This window comes from Cherax quadricarinatus, chromosome 24, assembly GCF_038502225.1.
Source record: "Cherax quadricarinatus isolate ZL_2023a chromosome 24, ASM3850222v1, whole genome shotgun sequence".
Lineage (NCBI taxonomy): Eukaryota > Metazoa > Arthropoda > Malacostraca > Decapoda > Parastacidae > Cherax > Cherax quadricarinatus.
In genome coordinates this window covers 37,914,490-37,934,168 of record NC_091315.1, presented here as the reverse complement: position 1 = coordinate 37,934,168, position 19,679 = coordinate 37,914,490, and the positions used below count along the sequence as shown (strand labels likewise).

The 19,679-nt window shown below is 39.7% G+C and overlaps 1 protein-coding gene across 1 annotated transcript in view; it reads left to right on the top strand.

Moving 5' to 3' along the window:
- Positions 1-17,024, top strand: part of LOC128690889 (peroxidase-like) — a 155,150-nt gene extending 138,126 nt beyond the window's left edge. Inside the window, exons 13-19 of the mRNA XM_070088380.1 lie at positions 220-352; positions 483-610; positions 996-1,198; positions 1,403-1,572; positions 2,869-2,977; positions 7,535-7,619; positions 16,236-17,024. Coding sequence (XP_069944481.1) covers positions 220-352; positions 483-610; positions 996-1,198; positions 1,403-1,572; positions 2,869-2,977; positions 7,535-7,619; positions 16,236-16,979 — 1,572 coding nt within the window. The 3' untranslated portion in view covers positions 16,980-17,024. The remainder of the gene's footprint in view (positions 1-219; positions 353-482; positions 611-995; positions 1,199-1,402; positions 1,573-2,868; positions 2,978-7,534; positions 7,620-16,235) is intronic.
- The last annotated feature ends 2,655 nt before the right edge of the window (positions 17,025-19,679 follow it).

Sequence of the window (19,679 nt, the reverse complement as noted above, 5' to 3'; positions counted from 1 at the left end):
GACAGAGCAGCTGCTGTCCCTGCTGCCAACACATCTCGTAACGTACCACATCAAATAATGCAGCAGCAGTAACATAATTCTCGACATTCCTGAAATTTCACTGATATATACAATGTCCTAAAAAATTTTTCCTTGTCCTCTTTCTTTTTTCCTCTCTTAGAATTATATGTCAATGTATTTTTCTTCGATCCATTGTCTCATTCTTTCTCCTCTTCGTAGGGTTATTTCAATGGTTATGACCCCACGATCAACCCGTCCGTATCGTCTAACTTCGCCACCGCTGCCTTCAGGTTCGGCCACTCCCTTCTTCCCTCCACCATCGAGCGCTGGAGTCCGTCCCACAAGTATATCGGTAAGGGGCCCAGTTCATGTTATTGCCTCGAATACCCTCCCGGCAGGTATCTCTCTCGGAGTATCTTGATTTCTTTAGATTGCCTCGCATAAGTCGACAGATTCCTATGTAACTCCCATTACATCTCCAGGTTCACAGCGTTTGAGCGAGATGTTGCGGCAGCCGTACGACCTGTACAAGGGAGGCTGGTGCGACCAGTTCATCATGGGTCTCGTCAACCAGGTAGCTCAAGCCATGGACGACTCTGTAACCCAGGAAGTGAGTGATCCGGGCATTTTCTCGTGTCTAAAAAGTGATATTTGGCATTTTTACATATATAATATGACTTCATAGCGTAACCTTACTCAGTTTAGTGAAGAACAGTAACTTTAACTTTTGACTTGATTAAATGATTTACCCAGTCGGTCTTGACTTACTCAGTCTTCGTTAGTCAAGTTTCCTTTGATGGTTTGATCGAACATCATTATTCCCTTTATAACTTTATCTCCCTTAGAAAATGCTGGATCTCCTTTTCCCTCTCCCTGAGGTAACCTTACTGATTTGCAAACTGCTGTCCCTTACACTGTGCCATACCTTGCCTATTCTTCCTTAATGCCTATCTTCTTCTTCCTCTGAGTAATCCGCTCCTTTATCTTCCTTCCAGGTAACCAACCATCTATTCCAAGATCCTAACAAGCGGTGGGGTATGGACCTGGCGGCCATTAACATGCAGAGAGCAAGAGAGCACGGGGTTCCCTCCTACAACGCGTTCAGGGAGTTCTGTGGCCTGCCCAGAGCCTACAGGTTTGAGGACCTCCTGGGATCTATGAGCAATAAGACTGTCAGGAGATACAGCGAAGTCTACAGGTGGGTATGTGACCTTTCACAGGCGATGTTGGCAAGTAGTCAACATCCTGCATCCTTTTCGCTATCAATCCTCTCGCTTCTTAATGCATCCATCATTATTCCTACCCACTCACCCTTTCACTTCATCATCCATTCACAGATTCACCCCTTTCACACTTTACCTTATTTCCGTGCACTCACCTTCCACTCTTGCACGTCCTTCAGGCATCCGGATGACATTGACTTGTGGAGTGGAGGGGTGAGTGAACGCCCACAGGCAGGATCCATGATAGGACCCACTTTCAGCTGCCTCATTGGACTCACTTTCAAGGAACTCAGATTTGGTGACCGCTTCTGGTACGAGAACAGGGGCTTCCCCTCCTCCTTCACGATAGGTAAGTACCTGCACAACTTTGATGAATTCAGGTGAACAAAAGCATTTACCAGGTGAACGTAGATATACTCACGAGTGAGTCAGGTGAAGAAAGATGAGTGAAATCCTGCGTCAGGTTTTAATTTGGGTGAATACTCTCAAGAAATGTATATTTTAGCCAAAATTAATTCATCAGCTTCATCGTTGCAGTGGACATGAATGAAGATCACTCTCTCCTGAATATAGAACCTGTTGGCGATAGTAGGAAAGAAGAGACAGGGGCATAGCAACCTTTACCTGGAATAAAGATTCACACAGAGTAGAATGACAACAGCTCTACACAGAGCAAATAGTTATCACACAGAAATACTTCCTCTCTATCCGAGATTTTTCTACAGTCGCTCCCTTACTAATGTGAGTCAATAACTCACCGTTGTTGAAGTTATGTGAGGAACTCTGTCTACCACTTCAATCCTAGACTGACGCAGGATAGGGAAGCCAACATTCTTATTATATACAATCCACCATAAGCCACACAATACAGCTCTCTCTCACAAGCACACACACACGCACACACAATAACAAGAAATAACACATACCTAGAGAGTATTCCGGGAGTCAACGTTCCCGTAGCCCGGTCCATGACCAGGCCTCGCGATGGACCAGGGCCTGATCAACCAGGCTGTTACTGCTGGCTGCACGCAAACCAACATACGAACTACATCCCCGCTGGTCAGATCCAAACTTAAGATGACCATCCAGCGCCTTCTAGACAGCCAGGGGTCTAGTGGTAATCCCCTTATATATGCTGGGAGGCAGTTGAACAGTCTTGGGCCCCTGACACTTATTGTACTGTCTCTCAGCGTACTCATGGCACCTCTGCTTTTCACTGGGGGATGTTGCACCGCCTGCAGAATCTTTTGCTTTTGTACGGAGTGTATGAAAGTTCTTACACAAATTCGCTTACTAATAGTATATATTAAAAATCAATTAAGTATATTCAGCTATACACAGTTACATAGATTATCATACATAGTAGCATATGTGTAGGAATTATAAATTATGGAGAAAGACTTCAGTAATTTCTGTATTTAGTAATAAAAATTTGAAGATAAGCGTATTCTCCTTCCTTCCTTCTCTCTCTCCCTCTCTCTGTCTGTCTGTCTGTCTCTCTCTCTCTCTCTCTCCCTCCCCTGTATAATTCTGTATTTCAGTGAGAATCAATAAAAAGCTCTCCCAAATAATCTCTATGATTTTTTCTTCCATAATTTTCGACTACTAATCACGTTCTCTCCTTCATCACGATTAAACACCACAGAACAACTAGAAGAGATTAGGAAGGTGAAGCTCTCACGGATAATCTGTGACAACAGTGACGACATTAAGGATGTGCAAGTGTACGCCATGGTTCTGCCTGACCACGACATGTGAGTTATCCCTCTTGCTTTAACGTTTTCTATATATACGTATTGCTTCTCGAAAGAAAACCTACAGTAAGGGGATAGTATTATATATCTGAAGTTCTATGATTACAACGGTTTATTAAGCTGGAGGGATTCAAATTCAAATTCAAATTCAAAGTTTATTCTCTATAAGGATTACAATGCTGAGTTTACAGAAATTTGGTTATTGTGTGGTTTACATGTAGTAAAATTGTGATTACAGAGTGTACCACTAGAACGCTTAGCATGGCTAGGCATTTCGGGCATACTTAGTTTTATTCTTAATTGTAAAATATTACAAATTATGAGGTAAGTTGGTATTATGGCTAAGTGACTAAATACTAGTTTGTGAGTTTAGCAATGTGAATGCTTTTGTTTTGGCACAGTACATATTTTCAGTATTGGAGTATCACAGGATTCATTATTTTAAGATTGAGATTAATATTTCTGTTTATGGTCAAATGAGTGAGTGAGTGTGTGTGAACCACCAGGTGGTATTCGTGTAGTTAGTTGACGGGGTGTATCAGGGAGATAAGATGTTTTCTAATGGTAGTTTTGAAGGTGATGAATGTGTCTGCAGTTCTCGAGTTCTCAGGTAGGGTATTCCAGATTTTAGGGCCTTTGACATACATTGAATTTTTGTAAAGGTTTAGTCGGACACGGGGAATGTCGTAGAGATGTTTGTGTCTGGTGTTATGCCTGTGGGTTCTGTCACAACTATCAAGAAAGCGTTTTAGGTCAAGGTTGATATTAGAGTTTAAGGCCCTGTAGATGTAGATTGCACAGTAGTAAGTGTGGATGTACTGAACTGGGAGTAAGTTTAGGTCTATGAAGAGTGGGGGGGTGTGTTGCCAGGGATGGGATTTAGTGATTATTCTTACTGCAGCTTTTTGTTGGGTTATTATTGGCTTTAGGTGTGTTGCTGCAGTTGATCCCCAAGCACAAATAGCATAGGTGAGGTATGGATAAATAAGTGAGTGGTATAGTGTGAGAAGGGCATTTTGCGGCACGTAGTATCGTATCTTGGAGAGGATCCCAACCGTTTTGGATACTTTTTTGGTTATATGCTGGATATGGGTGCTGAAATTCAGGTTGTTGTCAAGGTATAAGCCTAGGAATTTTCCCCCATTATTTCTGGTAATTAGAGTAGAGGATTGTCACCCAGGATAATGCAGGAAGGTCGGTGCGTCAACGGGAACTGTCTTATTTCCTTTAATCCTCTTCTCCAGGATGCGACCCATAACAGTCGACTGATACCCAGGTACCTACTTATTGCTGGGTGAACAGGGGCAACAGGTATAAGGAAACATGCCCAACGTTTCACCCGTGACGGAGGAGCGATCCTTCCTTAAAGCTAAACTATAATATCATGAGTTGGATAACTATTTTATAACAGAAAACTTAAAAAAATATGATATATTATATTGGATAACTTCTCACGTAAGAAAACATTAGTGATGACACAAGATATGATAACATGAACTGGATAAACTATAATAAATCATTTATTTGTGTAGGTCTTCATATTAAATACATTCCTCAGTGTTGGTTACAAAATCACTGAAGTAAAATTTATGCTGTGGAAGAATGTGGGTTGCTTAGCCAGTCAGACTCTAGGCTTAGATTTCAGCGCCCGAAGGACCCGGGTTCGATCCAGGCACATGTTTCCTCATACTTGTTGCCCGTGTTATAAGTAAGTATATTCAGGTATACATAAATACAATTACATAGATTATCATACATAGCAGCATATGTGTAGAGAACCTAAGATAACTCAAAAAAGTCAGAGTGATTTATTTCCATTGTATCTCTAGTGTACGTAGATGTTAAAAATATTAGAAGCAATACTTAGAAACTTAATTCAAAAAACGCTTTAACTGTATATTATTATTATTATTACAATCAAGGGGGAAGCGCTAAACCCGGAGGATTATACAGCGCCTGGGGGGGGGGGATGTGGAAGGCATTCAGGCTTAATTTGGGGAACTGGAGCACAGATCCAATTCCCTAAATCAAGAGCCCCTCACCAACATCAAGGAACCTTCCTTGAGGGGTTTAACTGTATAATAGTTATATTTTCAAGTCAATAGCTCATATCTGGTGGTAGGACAACATACCTGGAGGAAAGAGGGACATACATAGATATATGGGAATTTAAGAAAAGAGAAGGACTTCATCAGTGATTAGCTGAGTATCACTAGTATTGTTATAGTTGGTAAGTTATTCAACTATAGGTATACATAAATACAGTTACATAAATTATCATACATAGCAGCATATGTGTAGTAATATTGCTGGTAGAAGTAATAGGTGACTGAGTGGTGGGTAGTTCTTAGCGGAATATATGATTTAATATCAAAGTACCACGTGTGAATTATTATTATGCGAGTAAATTACATGCATGAGGTTTACAAGGGTATTACCTGAATTATTACAGGCAAGTAATTTGGGTGAGATAAATGGGACTTAGTTACAGTTGGTCGCAGGACTGTCACTCCCTCGATGCACTTCTTCACCACTCTCACAAACACCTAGATCTGACATTAAATTAATAATTACAATATTAAACATTAATACCAATAATGGTAAATTATAAAATGATGTGGACTAAATATGATTAGGCTTGCTGGGTACACAAACGAAATTCGTATTATCACTTACCATTGACTTACTGGATCATAATTATTTTATGGAAACACACCCTAACACTACCTCTACAGCTAGGATTTACGATGACCAACGCAAAAACTACTACACATTATGGGTAGGCATCACTGAGCTAAATGAAAAATATTAAAGGAAATGCTATAAAACTGCAACTTATTGGTATTCCCATACCAATCACTATTACAGGTACCTGTATATTACCCATCTATTGAGAGTCGCATCCTAAGTGAAGGTTGTTGGGATCCCAAAGGAAATAGACAGTGGTAGCGAGGCAGAATAACACGCCTGCAATCAGTTTAGACATTTTAATAGGAAAAATTTCAGTGTTTGGAACGATTACCTCAATGAAAAGCGCTCATGATATAGCAGAAATAACAGGTGAGGTAAGGAGAAGTCACTGTCAGGTGAGGTACATGCAGGATACGTCATCTTGGAAGTAACGTCACCTTTGTGTTATGGTGTATCCGTGTCAAGTGTCAAGTGGGCAGCGGTACAGGAAATATTATAACTGAAGAGTTTTCTGTTCAGTGATGTTAGAAATAGCAATGAGAAAGGTTTCCAAGCATCGGTTCCTACATATTTCAGATTAAAAATAAACTGGCCAGGTATCATTCCAGTTCATAAGATGGCCCCTACTGTCCCTGTTAACTACGTACACATAGCTCTGGTCATTCCTCCTGAATATATATTTGTGTTCACCAAGTCTAATCAATAAGTTCTCCCTAGTTCCTCTCATACATGTTTTATCACAAAGCCCACACGGAATTGTGTAGACACCAACCTCACAGACCGGTCGATAGATTGAAGGAGGTGCCTTAGATGTTTGAAATAGTCACTATAATAAACACGTTCATATGAGAGCCTGTTTAGCGTTAATGGCTACATTACCACACTGGAGAATAAATAATTTCTTCATGGTCCTGTTTTTTGGAGTGGTTTACATGGCGGAGCAACATAAGTGTAGCTATTGAAGCCACTACTTAAAAAAAAATTCCTTCCATCTAGTCACCGGTTTGTTTGGCTAGTGTTTACTCCATCTCATCTGTCCATTGTGCTGACGTATACGTGGGGGGAAAGTTATCAACCAGACTTAATGAACACAAATATGCACGTAGTGGGGCTGAGCAGAGCACTGGATGTATGGTTCACGGAGACAATTAGAGCCGCCACATGAATTAGAAAGACTCCCAACTAGTCTTTTCTGAACATAAAATAAGCAGGTCCCGATGCTTGGAAGCCTCCCATTGCTAATTACAACACTGTGGAACTGAAAACCGGCAGCTATGACACCTCTACCCTAGCCTATAAGATATTTGACCACACCTTTTAATGGACACATTGAATCACAGAGATTTGGGGACCTCACTTCTAAGACGATCAAACATCACCAGTCTCCGGCTTATACCTAATCTGACACTGATTTTTTCCAACCTCACCTGTCACCTCTATTGTATATTATGCGCTTCACGTGCTCGTTGCATCGCTGGAGTGACCATCGTCCTACTACGGAAAAGTTCCCTGCTAAAATGTCTTAAGTGTTGACACACGTCTTTTCCCTCACCTTGTCGGTATTTTATACCAGTTTCTTAACATAATGGTCATCTTTGGTTATTTTGGGTTTATAATCCCATTAAAATTTTTTTTTAGCCTCAACATTGTTAGGTCTGTCCAATAATTGAATGGGTGACGATGTACTGACTATGATAAACTATGAAATTCCGGTTTGCATCATGGTTTACCACATTATTATTCAAAATTAATATACGTTTACATTTTCTATCATTGTCTTGACTATTTTGTTAAACACTTCAAGTGCATTTCAGTGGGTGGTGCTATATTAAAACTAACCCACTCTGGCGCTCACATACATTGCAGAAACCCACGCGTGCCTTGCAACTCCGGGATCCTGCCCAGGATGGACCTAAGCAAGTGGCGGGATTTACACTCCTCGAACCCCCGTGTACGTCCGGTCTTCTAGTTCCCCTTACCCTCTGCGTCGCCTCCCCTCGCTCTTCTCTTCTCCAACATCCTTCTCAGCTCCTGAACGTCGATGACTCTCTACTAAAATTAAAGTGGATGTTTCAACCACCTTCCTCCTTCTGCTACTACTACTACTACTACTACTGCTGCTGCTGCTGCTGCTGCTGGTGTCCTAGAGTGGGTGTTGTACTCCCACCTCCTTTCCTGTGAGGAGTAGGTCCTTCACGAGGGTTCTTTAACTCTACTTTCAAGCCCCCTCCTCCTGGAGAGATCCTTCTACACATGTTCATGCTGATATCAATTCTCGCCTCCCTACTGCAGTGCTTCCGTCTTCTGGAGAACTTTAAACATGTGTTTGTGTGTGTGTACTCACCTAAATATGGTTGTAGGGGTCGATTCACAGCTCCTGTGTGTGGGGGGGGGGAGGTGTGATTGCGTGTAGTAACACAAAATGTATGGAAACTTCACCTTGCCTCTCTGCAATGAAAAATTTCTTATAGAGAGTTTTCTTCAACATGAAGAACTCAGATTTACTATTTATTTGCTATAACAATTCCATTAACCATTCCAAATTTGATCCTTCTTTTTCCCCAACTTTCAAATAAACTTTCTGAAACCTGGATTCTCGATGTAGTTTTTTTTTTCAGTGATATTGTTAGATCAACGTACATACATTAATGAATTAAGAATTATCTTAATTGCTGTTAGGACCGTATATGGCATTGAAACATATTGCTAGAAGCTGCATGAGGGTTATTAATACTGCTGGCAATGTCCTCTCCCCCCCCCTGGACTAAAGTATGGGGATCCCTATTTGCCTTATAAACATTACTGATAACCCTGCAGTACGTTGCTCCTTCATGTGATCGTCTAAGTTGTAAGTTACTGTATTGACGAGGAAGCGCTGCCTATAAGGGTTCATACAAAGCCTGATTGGGTGTGGGGGGAGGGTAGGGAGGCAATAAGTTTAAATCCTAGGAATGAGAGAGTAGTTCTAATTCCTTGTATCAAGCGCTCTTCTGAATGTTATCCAGGTTTTCAACTTTCGATATATACACAATTTCAACTTTAAATCATATTTCGTGCGTGGATTATAACAAGTAAATTTATGTAAATATGCAGTTGAATTATATATTGACTTTCTACCAGAAGGTGCAAGTCAAATCTTAGTGACAGCGACGCCAGTAGCCAATAAGAGACAACAATATTTCAAATCACGTAATACTATAGTGTGTTGTCCGCCCCTTTCCTCTGAACTTTATTCCAGGGTGAGCTAGTGTATGGTAAACCTTGGTTCATCTCGTCTTTCAGATACACTCAGTTATGTTCACATACGGGAGGTCCTCTTCAGTAGGTGGCGAACTCAGTTAAAGGTTGAAATAGAGAGAGAGAGAGATATTATTACTCTTGTTTCTGTCCCCGTGTGGGTTTGGCCGCCTCATTGACAAGTGTTCATCACACTTCGTCGTTTCAACACGTTCATATTCGTTTATATACAGTACTTTCATATAGGTAATCGTATATATGCATTTATATTATGCAAGAATCGCGAACAAGCGATAAAAGATGGAAAACAACCACTGGAGGAGTTGAATGACCTATCATTCAGCTTTCCCCGTTGTTGTTTTACATGTGTTTAGATGTATTCACTAATTTACATACCGAAATATCTCACTAGCGTTCAGATAAGTGAGAGAAATACTTTAATACTTTCTCCTGTACACACTTGTACAGGTCCATAACCTGTCCCCTCCATAAAAGCGTATATCTCGCTGTTAGTAACCTGTCTACACGTGTAAAGTTCTTGTTAGCTGTTCATAACATCTCACAAATACAGTTTTTGTTAACTGTTAGTAAATTCTTCTCAAATGTACAGTACTTGCTAACTGTTAGTAACCTTTCCACACATGTACAAATTCTTGCTGTTACTAACCTCTACTTACATGTACAGTTCTTTTTACTTATACTATCCTCTCTGCACATGTACTTTCGATTCTTATTCGCGCTATCTTCAGTGTACATACAACATTATGTCTGAATGGCGTTCAGCCCGTTGTCAGTCCCTCTGCCGGTCGTGTTCAACATCACCAACAATCTGACTGATCAGAGACCGAGCCCCTATTAGCGGACAGAGGATCGAGCCTTCACCTCTCCCCGTGCTGAATGACTCAGCCGGATAATAGTGACTCGCCAGGCTGGGGAGTCACCATTATCATCAAGGAGAGGATCATTTGTCATTTAAAACACCACAGTGAGAATTTATTTCGTCCAGTCTACTATTCATTGACCAACAAAAGCTGCTGGATCTACTTGTATGCAAAGTGGAAAGCATATCCATTGCTATATTAGTGATGTGAGAGTGCGCCTTAAGTACAGGTATAGTGTGAGTATATCAGAAGAATATGTGGGATATGTTTTATGTGTGAATGCTGAAATGCCGTTTTTCATTCATTTTTGGGGGACTGAGAATTCATCAAAATAGCCTTACTAATGTACCTGCCACTAGGACGTAATAATGCAAAAATTATGTAGTGGTAAACTGAATGTAAGATATACATAATGAAGTTAACAGTGTGATGTCATCTCAGTGTGAAGTGTCACAGCTATGAGGATAACGAATACCGTGACTGGAGAGAAAACTCTCGGATGACTTTTCTGTCCGTCCTAAAGTAGTAAGTCACTATAGTTGTGACTTGACAAACTTTCCTGCCTGAAACGTGGACTATTTGTCATAGCTGTGAGGTTGTTAAGAAAGCCAAGTACATTCTTGCCCTCCACTGTATCATTACCCACTCTCAAGTGTGATGACAATGTCTCCCTGTACGTGTTTGTACAAATTTCAGTCTCTGTTTCCTGGTTAGGTCTCTGCTTAGGCGGAGTCAGGTGGCTGCTCCTTGTTCATAGTAACCTGTATATTATTAGCAATTCCTGTATTCGTGAAAGTTTAACTGTACTCTCTGTGCATGCAAATGTATACTGACATACTAATATACACTGCTATAACATATATATATATATATATATATATATATATATATATATATATATATATATATATATATATATATATATATATATATATATATATATATATATATATATATCGTGACTGGAACAATACGCAAATAACCCTCTGGCCACAGTCTTTATTTAGTGACGTATGTAAATCCTTGTCTAGAGCACTTGACCATTATTGCTCGGTGTTAAACCATGTTTACACTCACGCAGCAACTTGTACAGGTGAGCAAGTTGTGTGATAAACCATAAAACGCAACTTTCTTCTGTTTTACGTCAAGTAGTTTTTAATACCAAACCTTGCCAATGTGACACAGTTACTGTGGTAACAAAGAGAAGTAATCCACGATAATTTTGATATATGACTGAGCCTGTGAGAAGGCTCTCTGACACCAGACCTTGCCAATCTACAAATAATTTGACACTAGCAGTTACTGTGGTAACAACATGACCTGATCAATGTTAATTTTGTTATTAAATTGTGCCTACTAACGGCTAATTTATGCCAGGATGACATAATCACCGGCAGTTTCATTACTAGTTCACTAATGTAACTGACAGTGGTATTATTTGACTTCTCAGTGGTTTTCACGACCTCCCTTGGCTTTAGTTTATCTTCCATGGCTTTATTTGGCTTCCCTGTGACTTTATATCTCAGGGGCTTTATTTACCCTCCCAATCACTTTCTTTCACCTGTTAATAATTTTCTTGATCCTCCTTTCTTTAACCTCCTAGTGACTTTCACCTTTCATGTTAACGCGAATGGCAGCTACTTTGAAGACTTGTGAAAGTACTTACTTAACGACCCACACGTAAGAAACATATTTAGATCAGAGAACTCAAAAAGGTTTGGAAAAGCGACTTCATGATGTTCATACCACTGATGACTGTTGTCATTTTAAGAATGTGGTCAGATTTGTCAATACATATATATATATATATATATATATATATATATATATATATATATATATATATATATATATATATATATATATATATATATGTTTATTCTTTATCCTCCTGCATTATATGGGATGTAAACAGAGTTTTTTGTACATAATTAAATATATAATATTTTGCATAGTACTTTCTTTTATTACCTCCTTCTCCTTCTCTTCCTGGCAGTCTCATTCTTACTGTACCATGGTTCAGTTGCTGCTGTACCTCTGCTCCATCCCTCTGCCCGAACACCATCGTTATAGCAGTCTAAGGGACCGTTGCTCTCTCTCTCTCTCTCTCTCTCTCTCTCTCTCTCTAAGCTTTTGTCTTTCTCTTATTTCTTCTCCGCCTTTCTCAGTCCCCCCTGTCTCCTGTATCTCTTACCCTCTCTATTTCTTTCATTTTCCCCTCTGTCCCTCTTTCCTATCAGCCAACCAACAATATCTAATCCTTTCCCCATTTATATTTCTTTATTAAACTCCCCACTCTCCCCTTTACCAATTAAATCCCCCCACCCTCTAACAGGAAGATCACGTCTTAAGTATTGCGTAGGTTCCAGGTCACCATGAAGGGAATTCATCACAATATGTTGACACTGGATGCTAGCAGATAATTACACTTTTCATCACAGGAATAAATAATATTCCTCTGGAAGACGATGAATACTGAGACTTGTTGGTGCTTAGGGATGAGAAATATTCCATGAGGATGCGAGATACTGGCCCTGAAGAACACATGTTTACCTTGTAAGACAATGGTGATCACGGGAGACGTTGATCATTAGTGAAAGACTGGACATGTTGATTTAAGAAAATATAAAAAAAAAACTTGCTCATGAAAATAAGAATTTTATGAGAGAAATATTGATTTTTTAAGTGAGAAATTATGAGCGAGTTTGGCTTCAGAAAGATGCCCTTTCCAGGCAGGAAATATTTTCCTAGAAAATGAGAATTGGGCATTAATGAAGAACTTTGATGAAGTTCTTGAGTTGGTTCCCAGATGGACTTGCCTAGAGTGGGCCAGGAGACCCGTCGTGGTTCTTTATTCTCTGATTAAACAAATTCAAGAGAGTCACCTCATCTAAGAACCTACAATGTGCTGTCTTTTATTCTTCTTTCTCACTCATATATATATATAAATATATATATATATATATATATATATATATATATATATATATATATGGCTGAAGGAGACTCGAACCTACGAACCTTGGAACAAGGTACGCAGTGCTTTACCAATCTACCCACACTGGACCAATACCTTGGAGTCCAGCTTGCGCTAGACTTTGATCCAAGGCAGCCAGCTTTCAAGGAGAAGGCTTACAGCTTTTCATCTCATCCCCTGCATTCATCAGCCTTACTAGAGATATTAACAATGCAAGGAATTCGCAAGAGCGAATATACAATGTTTGTGTATATTTCGCCTGCTCTTGCGAATTCCTTGCATATATATATATATATATATATATATATATATATATATATATATATCGCTTAATTTGTAGAGATGCTGAAGAATGGGGAAAAGGGAGACAAGTAAAGGAAGTGAAAAGGGAGGAAGGGAACAGCGCAATATGGAACACATTTGTCAATATTTGCTACAAGTTACTGCGTCTTTCGTGGAGCCCAGCTGTTTGCCTCCTGCCCAGCTGTTTCCCTCCTGCCCAGCTGTTTCCCTCCTGCCCAGCTGTTTCCCTCCTGCCCAGCTGTTTCCCTCCTGCCCAGCTGTTTCCCACCTGCCCAGCTGACCCCCTCCTGCTGCAACTTTGACCTCTGCTGCTACATCTGTAACCTGTGTTTCTAGTAGATGGGTGTTCTTCTGTAAGCTTTCACCAGACTTATACCACAGCTGCTACATTCTTCCTGGACTATCTTTAAGTAATACATTTTTCACCTCCCATCTGATTATGCAAAATAAATATACGCATTCCTTTTATTTCACTTAATACAATTTCTTGTATTTCTTGTATTTTCTTGTTAATTAATTGAATATTTTCAGTTGAACGTAAGTATAAATGTAATGTGTACACCTGTTTCTCTTACTTTGTTAGAGGAAGTCGTCCTTGTAACGGACTAAGGGAATGACAGACGGGTAGAGGTGGCGAGTAATGGAAATTTTGGCTGATAGAGATGAGATAGTTTCTCCGTGGTCCTAGCAATAACGTTCTGTTACATAAGATAATAAGGAGAACTGTAGCAGGCCTACTGGCACGTGCTAGGCAGGTCCAAGTCACACCCGTAATTCCCATGTCCGTTAAATCGAGGTTTCCTTTGCTTGTGTCTTACGAAACTGCATCAGTGTACGGAATTTGGTACTTAAAAGACACACAGTGTAGAACAATCGTATATTTTACACGATGTTTCGCTCAGTTCTCATGAAAGGTAGTCTAAAATATTCTTGATGAAAATTAGACACATATGCAACATCTGGGTATCTTTAATGTAGACGTTTCGCCATCCAGTGACTTTATCAATGCAAATTCTAAGGCATAATTTGAAGACAGTAGAACTATATATAAAAGATGAGGTAATCAGTCCCTCAGCCTTGGTGTTGGTGCGAAGAGCACCGTAGTCGTGAAGAATCTGGAGCACAGACAAGAAGACTGGTGCTTATATACTGGCGTCAGGTGAAAAGGGGACGGGTAGCAGACGATGGCATTATCACTGGTAGGTGGGATTTTCCAGTGGAAGTAGGTCATACCCAAGGGACGGGTTAGTAGAAGTGAAGAAGATTGTGAAGATTTCCTCAGAACCAAGATTCCATGATATTGCAGTGTCTGATAAGTTGTACATGAATAATATTGTATACCTTTCATGTATGAAATATTCTTGTTCTACATTATGTCTCTTATATACACTCTCATGACCTCATTCAACAAACATAAACACCTCTCCAGTATCCATTTAAAAATCTCGCTATTAGGCTTATAAACTAATCAATACAGTAATTATGTTTGTGCTTGGACATTTTTTTAATTCAAATCAAATTTATCAAAATATTTGGAATATACTATGTATATAGATTTAAAAATGTGTATATACATAGACTAGGTCTTCTTCACCCCACTGAGCCACACAAACTCTTTCAGTAAACCTTCATTAGTGACATGACACTGATCTGATACCTGACATTATAATACAAAGTATACTATGGACGTTTATAGACACGAAGAAATACGCAGAGGGAGCAAGATATTTACTGGGATGAAGTTTCTCTTTGTATAGAGCTTTATCAAGACTCACGAAATCGTAATTATACGACTGCAAATAAACCACGGTATGGGTGGGGGTTAAAACCCATGGCAAGTGAGTCCTTAAACTCCAGGCCAGTGCGTAAACCACCAACCCGGAGTTCTACGACTCACTTGCTATGGGTTCTAATCGCACCCGTATCGTGGTTTGGCGAGCTCTGTCAAGTCATGAATTAGAGCTTTACACAGGGAGGCCTGGTCGTGGACCGGGGGCGTTGATCCCCGGAATACCCTCCAGGTAGACAGAGGTAAACAATGTCCCAGCAAAGCCTTGTCCTGCAACCTGTGTCACTGTCTTCACTACTGTGAGCAGTACGTAGTTCCTGTCCACTGGTGTAAGTAATGACACTTCCACAGCCAGCACAGTGTAAAAGGTTTACTCCTACAGACTATAAATGACGCACTTCGTATGAATTTCTATGTTTTTTTCCATTGAATTTTTAATTCGCCTGTCTGACTTTATTGGACAAATGTCTCATGTTTTTGATTTGCTCTTTGACAGGACCCACAGAATGACTACTGGAAGTGACCAATTCTGAAGTTAGTTCCCCAGTTTTGAATGCACTGTCCTTTATTCAACTTAGGCTTGCAAAATAAAGTATGAACAGATGAACAACAGCTTTACTACCTGTCTACCTTCAGAGCCCTAGTTTTATATTTCTCTCACCCTAACTTTACTCTCCCACCTCACTCTCCTACCTCACCCCTACCTCATCCCCCTACCTCATCCCCCTACCTCATCCTCCTACCTCATCCTCCTACCTCACCATCCTACCTCACCCTCACACCTCACCCTCTTAATGGTGTCGAGTAGCTCACTGGTGAGAGCATCCGACTGACAGTCGCAGTCCCGGGTTTGATTCCCTAGCATGAACAAACATTTGGGTAAGATTACATATACTCCTGATGCCCCAGGACCTCGCCCTAGCAGTAAAAATAGGTTGTGTGCTAGCTAGGTAAAAAATATAGACAATTTCAGCACCTGCTGGAAGTGAAGTGCTGGATGAAAGGTATCCGTGTACTTATGTTAACTAAAAAAAAAACTCTCACATTCACCCTTAACAACCAGTCGTAACTCTCCCCCTCCCTCATTATGTCAGCAAAGAGCATACTCCTCACCTTGTAGTCATAAATGACTCCTTTTTCCCATTGTTTTAAATATTTCTCAGCTTTTTTTTTTTTTTTGTAAGAATATTATAGCCTTCCATTAGCCACTGACTCACTGTTAAGCCCGAACTGACTAATGACTTTACCTTCGACAAACTTTTATTCGTTATTTTACTCCATGTAAATCGTTCTTGATATATCTGTCTGTTTTTGTTCGGATTCCTTTGACCAATCTTGTTAAGTCTATCCAGATATTTAACACATTTTCTCTCATTACAGCCTCATCCGGAACCTCTCCTTTCGGTACAACTCGATCCTTCCATTCTCCCTGCCAAAACCAAGGACCATTTTAAATTCCCTGGCAGTCCAGAATTAAACCTCGCCAATTCCCAACTCCCTCAACCTCTTACAGGCGCTGTGCCTCCTCTTCCTTTCCCTCCACCGCAGCATTTACCCTCAGCAGTGCCTCCTTCTGTGTCCGTCGGCGTACAGAACCCCATTCAGACTCAACCTGGAATATTCGGTCCACTGAAACCATCATCTGAGCTAAACCATGTCCTTCCCCAGCTTCAAGGTCCATCCTCATCATACGGACCCCCTCCTCCTCCTCCACCCCCTCATCCTTCACCATCCTACGGACCTCCGAAGGTCTCCTTTGGACCCCCGAAGGCTTCCTATGGACCCCCGATGGCATCCTATGGACCCCCGATGGCATCCTACGGACCTCCAGATGCAGCGCCCCATGCTCCGTCCATGTCCTATGGTCCCCCAAGCTTACCGAAGCCAGCGATTCACGCCCCGTCCATGTCCTACGGTGGCCCGAGACCTCAACCTGGACCTGGCAAAAACGGTCCCTTCCACCCCTCCTTCGAGTACTGCGAAGGGGATTTCGCTCCCCTGCCTCCTGCGCCAAGCTACGGCCCGCCGCCTCCCCAATACTCAGGCGGGTACAGAGGAAACATCAGGAAGAGATCACAGAACCCCATTAAGCAGTTTTTCAAAAAGATTGGCCTTCAACTCTGATCACAACCAGCTGTATATGTAAATTATTGTATTTTATTGTTTTATACACATTTTAATGTATATATATATATATATATATATATATATATATATATATATATATATATATATATATAAATATTATTCCTACAGGATTCATATCTTATCATTGATTACATATTCTCTTTTATGGCTCATCTACTTTAGATTTAAATGTACATAAATGAGTAAAATCTGTGAATGCCATTCTATGCCTTTTCTAAACGTAAAAGAAAGGAAATGTATATATGATACTGGCATAGACAATATAGTTTTTAATAATAATTATAATTGTAATATTTTAGTTTAAAGCATATATATATATATATATATATATATATATATATATATATATATATATATATATATATATATATATATATATAATGAAATATAGGGAGGTACCACCTCAAAAACTGGACTGGGGACACACATCCTCAGAGAAGAGGATAAACGTATTTCAGAGAAAACTCAATGACTCACATGGAGACCAAACTCAGAAAAATTATTGATCTGTATACTTCGACCCTCTTCTGGGGTCCTCTTCAGCAGATACACAAATGAAAGGAGAGCATGAATTTATAGGAAGGTTTCGCCTCCCTACCATGCATGAGAGAATGAAGCATCAGGTCAGTGAGTGGGAAAACAGGTCAAGAAGTGAATGTGATGACAGGTCTTGTGGTAAAGCTTAAAATTTGGGCAGGAAGTTGCTCTGTGCTATGTAATTTCTGATCTTATTCTGGCGTTCTGTATTAGAGGAGGCTCTGGCACCTCTGGTATGTCCTTCTCTATGGCGAATTTTGAAATGACGTCTGGTTTCAATTGTCTCTGTGAGATGCTAAAATTAGGGGTGGTAGCTAAGTCAAAAAAATTTATGATTTTGCATTTGTGGCTACAGTGTGATTTGAAAAACGGATGAATTCTCCTGTCCGTAAAGTATTACCCTTAATTGTTCGATAATCCTCGTGCATAACATTGCGCCTATCTTCCTTCCTGATGTATACTTAGTTGCAATGTTTGCGTGGCATCTGAGAGACTCCTGGTGTGTATTGTATATATATATATATATATATATATATATATATTAGTAGGAGCAGGACGATGTATTCCTGAGAAATAGCACAACTGATTGTCAAGAGTACATTGGGAAAAATTGCTTCAAATCATCACCTACCCCAGTTTCCAATTCTCATCCCCCTGATATGTTTATGTACAGTATATACATTCCTAGTGTCATAATAATACTTATAAGTCTCTAGTGAGGGTGGTATTTCCTCATTTATTTTTCCTCAAACAAAATTTTTACTCACGCATATATATCATTCAAATTACCATTTACACCTTTATAACACTCATACACACACAAACACACATACATACAAGCATATATTAATATGCTTATAAGCATATATATATAGGCTTATATGCATATATGATTATATATAAGTTTATAAGCAAAACAACCACTGTGAAAGAATAGAGAAATTCCAAGCGATTTTGTGACTACTCACATTATTTTTTGATAATGTGAGTAGTCACGAAATCGATTGGAATTTCTCTATTCTTTCGCAGTGGTTGTTTTGCATATTTTGGAATCGCCTGTTTACTGTGATCTTATTGCAATATATATATATATATATATATATATATATATATATATATATATATATATATATATATATATATATATATATATATATATATATATATATATATATATATATATATATATATATATATATATATATATATATGTGTGTGTGTGTGTGTGTGTGTTATGCAATGTTGCAAGGAAGCAACAGAAAGAGGGGAAGTTTTTCTCAGAGTAGCATAGTGCGGATGTGTCACGGACCGCAGCCTCTCTCAGAATGTGGGCAACGGTCGGTGCTAACCCAAAACTGAGATATCCTAGGGATTTTGTCGAGAAGGCACTAATGTCGGCAAGAAAGACTTTCTACAAGACTGAACCTAAGGAAATGACGCCCAGGAAAAATATACTAGTTGTACCATACAATGAGATCCTGGTTTGCCTGTGGGAGGCATTGAAAAAGATAAATATAAACCTTGTTTTCAAAACCACTGGGAGAGTGAAACAAAGACTGATTAAAAACACATCCTCCAGCAAAGTTGGTGGGGTTTACAGGGTCCCATGTACTCCGTGTCCTCTCTCATATAAAGACCAAAAAGGTAAAATTCTGGAAACCAGAATAGCCCAACATAAATACTCAGTCAGGACAGGGAAGGAGTCGAACATTACCCACCGGAGTGGGATGAAGCCTAATTTATTGTACCAAACAGTTCTGTCATGGAAATAAATATAATTGAATCTTCTCTCTTGAAACATGACAGGAATACAGTATATAACTCAAATTATGGGTTATACAAGCTCGATAGCTATTTAGCAGAGTGTATTGTACACAATCTTAACAATGCTATACAAAATCACAGGATTGCTCATTATGCCAGGTGGTCTGATGATGGATTGGTGACGCTCGACCTGTGTCTACACACCAAAACTTCTTGCTACGTGAGTTGTGAATGGTTATATAATGCGTTCAAGATTATGGAATAACATAGGTAGGGGGTTAAAGGGTATTAGAAATAGAAATCTGGATCACAGAAATATTATCTGAATGGTATAGAACAGTCTCAAACAAGGCATATTAACCGACACTGAAAACG